This window comes from Lolium perenne, chromosome 3 (genome assembly GCF_019359855.2).
Source record: "Lolium perenne isolate Kyuss_39 chromosome 3, Kyuss_2.0, whole genome shotgun sequence".
Lineage (NCBI taxonomy): Eukaryota > Viridiplantae > Streptophyta > Magnoliopsida > Poales > Poaceae > Lolium > Lolium perenne.
Genome location: NC_067246.2, coordinates 176521869 through 176524147, shown reverse-complemented (window position 1 = coordinate 176524147; position 2279 = coordinate 176521869). Strand labels below are relative to the sequence as shown.

The following is a 2279-nucleotide window of genomic DNA, read 5'->3' as shown; positions in this document are numbered from 1 at the left end:
AAGGCGCGGACTATCGAAAACTGAATTAAACGAGATCTAGGGTGTGTACTGGACATGTGGCGATTTCCTATTGGTGGATACCTCTTTGTCGCGGATCAGCGCTTAGAGACGTTGGATCAACATAACATCTATGGCTCAGATCTGTTTGCAGAAATTGGAAAGAAGAAAAAGAGAAACAAAGGGGCGCTCACGTGGCGCACGTGTGGCGGACGCGTGGCGGCTGACGTGGCCGGCGGTGGTGGAGATGGCCGGCCGGCTCGGTGGTGCTCGCCGGCGGCGTTTCCCGGCGTCTCCCGGCCTGGCAGAAACGTGGACGACGTGCGGCTTGAGGTGGCGCGTAGGGTGGCGGCAGCGGCTTGGAGGGATTCGGGCCGAGATGGCCGTGGTGGGCAGATGGAGGCGGCGCGGTTGGCGGCGCTCCGGCGAGCAATCCGGGCAGCCTGGGGCGGAATCGGGTGCGGGGGAAAGGGGGAAAAGGAGGAGGACACCGGGGGCTTTATAGGGAGAGGCTCGGGCAGAGAGGGGGCGCGAGGTGGTGGACGTCGGGCGAGTGGGGGAGGTGGCCGGCGGTTGCTGCCTGTGCGTGCGCACGTATAGGGAGGTGGTGGCGGTTTGGGGACGAAGGGAGATGGGGCGCGGGCTGGTGCGCGGGGGAGGCCTGGCTGGGCCGTTTCGGCCGCTGGTCGGCCCAGTTAGGTCGGCCGCCCTTTTTTTTGTTTTCTCTTTTTTTTTCTATCTCTTTCTCTCATTTAAAAATGCATTTGGTGTGCCAAAATTATTCAGAAAAATGCAATTGCGGTATCGATGGATTTCTTGCGAAAAGAGCTTCACTATGGAACCAACTTTGAAACAAAATAAAATCTTTTACAAAACAAAATTTGCATAGACGCCTATGTGGCTATAGTGCCGTTTCAGGGTTCGGGGTTTTGAAACGAATTTAAAATTCTCTTAAAATGCAATGATGGCATGATTCTTATGAATGCAATGCATGAGGTTTGAAATTTTAAAAATTGGGATGTTACAAACCTACCCCCCTTAAGATGATTCTCGCCCTCGAGAATCGGAGTGGCTAGCAAATAGGTGTGGGTGATCTTCACGGAGGTCATCTTCTCGTTCCCATGTAGCTTCTTCCTCGGTGTGGTGGTTCCACTGGACCTTGCAGAATTTGATCGTCTTCGTATGGGTCACTCTTTCTGCTGTCTCCAGTATCTTCATCGGCTTCTCTTCATATGTGAGATCACTCTCCAACTGAACTTCCTCAAGTGGCACTGTATCTCTCAACGGGGTCTCTGCCATTTCTGGGTGACACTTCTTTAGTTGACTTACATGGAACACACTGTGGACTGCAGCTAGAGATTCTGGCAGTTCCAACTCATATGCTACTTCACCTTTGCGAGCCAGGATCTTGAATGGTCCTACAAAGCGGGGTGCCAACTTTCCCTTGACTCCAAATCTCTTCACACCACGTAGGGGTGAGACTCTTAGGTATTCCCTATCACCTATCTCATAGGTCACTTCCCTACGCTTTGAGTCAGCGTAGCTCTTCTGTCTAGATTGAGCTATTTTCAATCTATCTCTGATCAGTCTGACCTTCTCTTCGGCATCCTTGATCAGGTCTGGGCCAAACAGACTTCTTTCTCCTACGCCACTCCATAACAATGGGGTGGTGCACTTCCTTCCATACAATGCCGCAAAGGGTGCCATACCAATACTAGCTTGGTGGCTATTGTTATATGAAAACTCTGCATAAGGAAGATTTTCATCCCAACTTGATCCATAGTCCAATGCACATGCTCTTAACATATCCTCCAAGATTTGATTCACCCTTTCAGTCTGTCCATCACCAGGTGAAACGCTGTGCTGAACTCAAGTCTAGTTCCCAATGACTCATGTATTTGACGCCAAAAGTGAGATGTAAACTGGGTACCTCTGTCTGACACAATGCTCTTAGGTACTCCATGCAAACATATGATTTTGTTCATGTATAACTTGGCTAATTTGGCGCTAGTATATGTGGTCTTCACTGGGATGAAGTGAGCCACTTTAGTCAGACGGTCAACTACGACCCAAATAGAATCATATCCCAATCTAGTCTTTGGCAATCCGGTGATAAAATCCATGCCAACATTCTCCCACTTCCATTCTGGTACAGGTAGTGGTTGTAACAATCCTGCGGGTTTCTGATGTTCCGCCTTGACTCTACTACAAACATCACACAGTGCAATATACTCAGCGATGTCTCTCTTCAGATTACTCCACCAGAACCTTTCCTTCACGTC

At 50.0% G+C, this 2279-nt stretch overlaps 1 protein-coding gene across 1 annotated transcript; it reads right to left on the bottom strand.

Annotated features, from left to right (window-relative positions):
• Nucleotides 1-1035: 1035 nt before the first annotated feature.
• On the bottom strand, nt 1036-1704 carry LOC139838042 (uncharacterized). The gene has a single exon (XM_071827393.1). It carries the CDS (start codon nt 1702-1704, stop codon nt 1036-1038), a length of 669 nt encoding a protein of 222 aa, XP_071683494.1.
• Between the last annotated feature and the right edge of the window lie 575 nt (nt 1705-2279).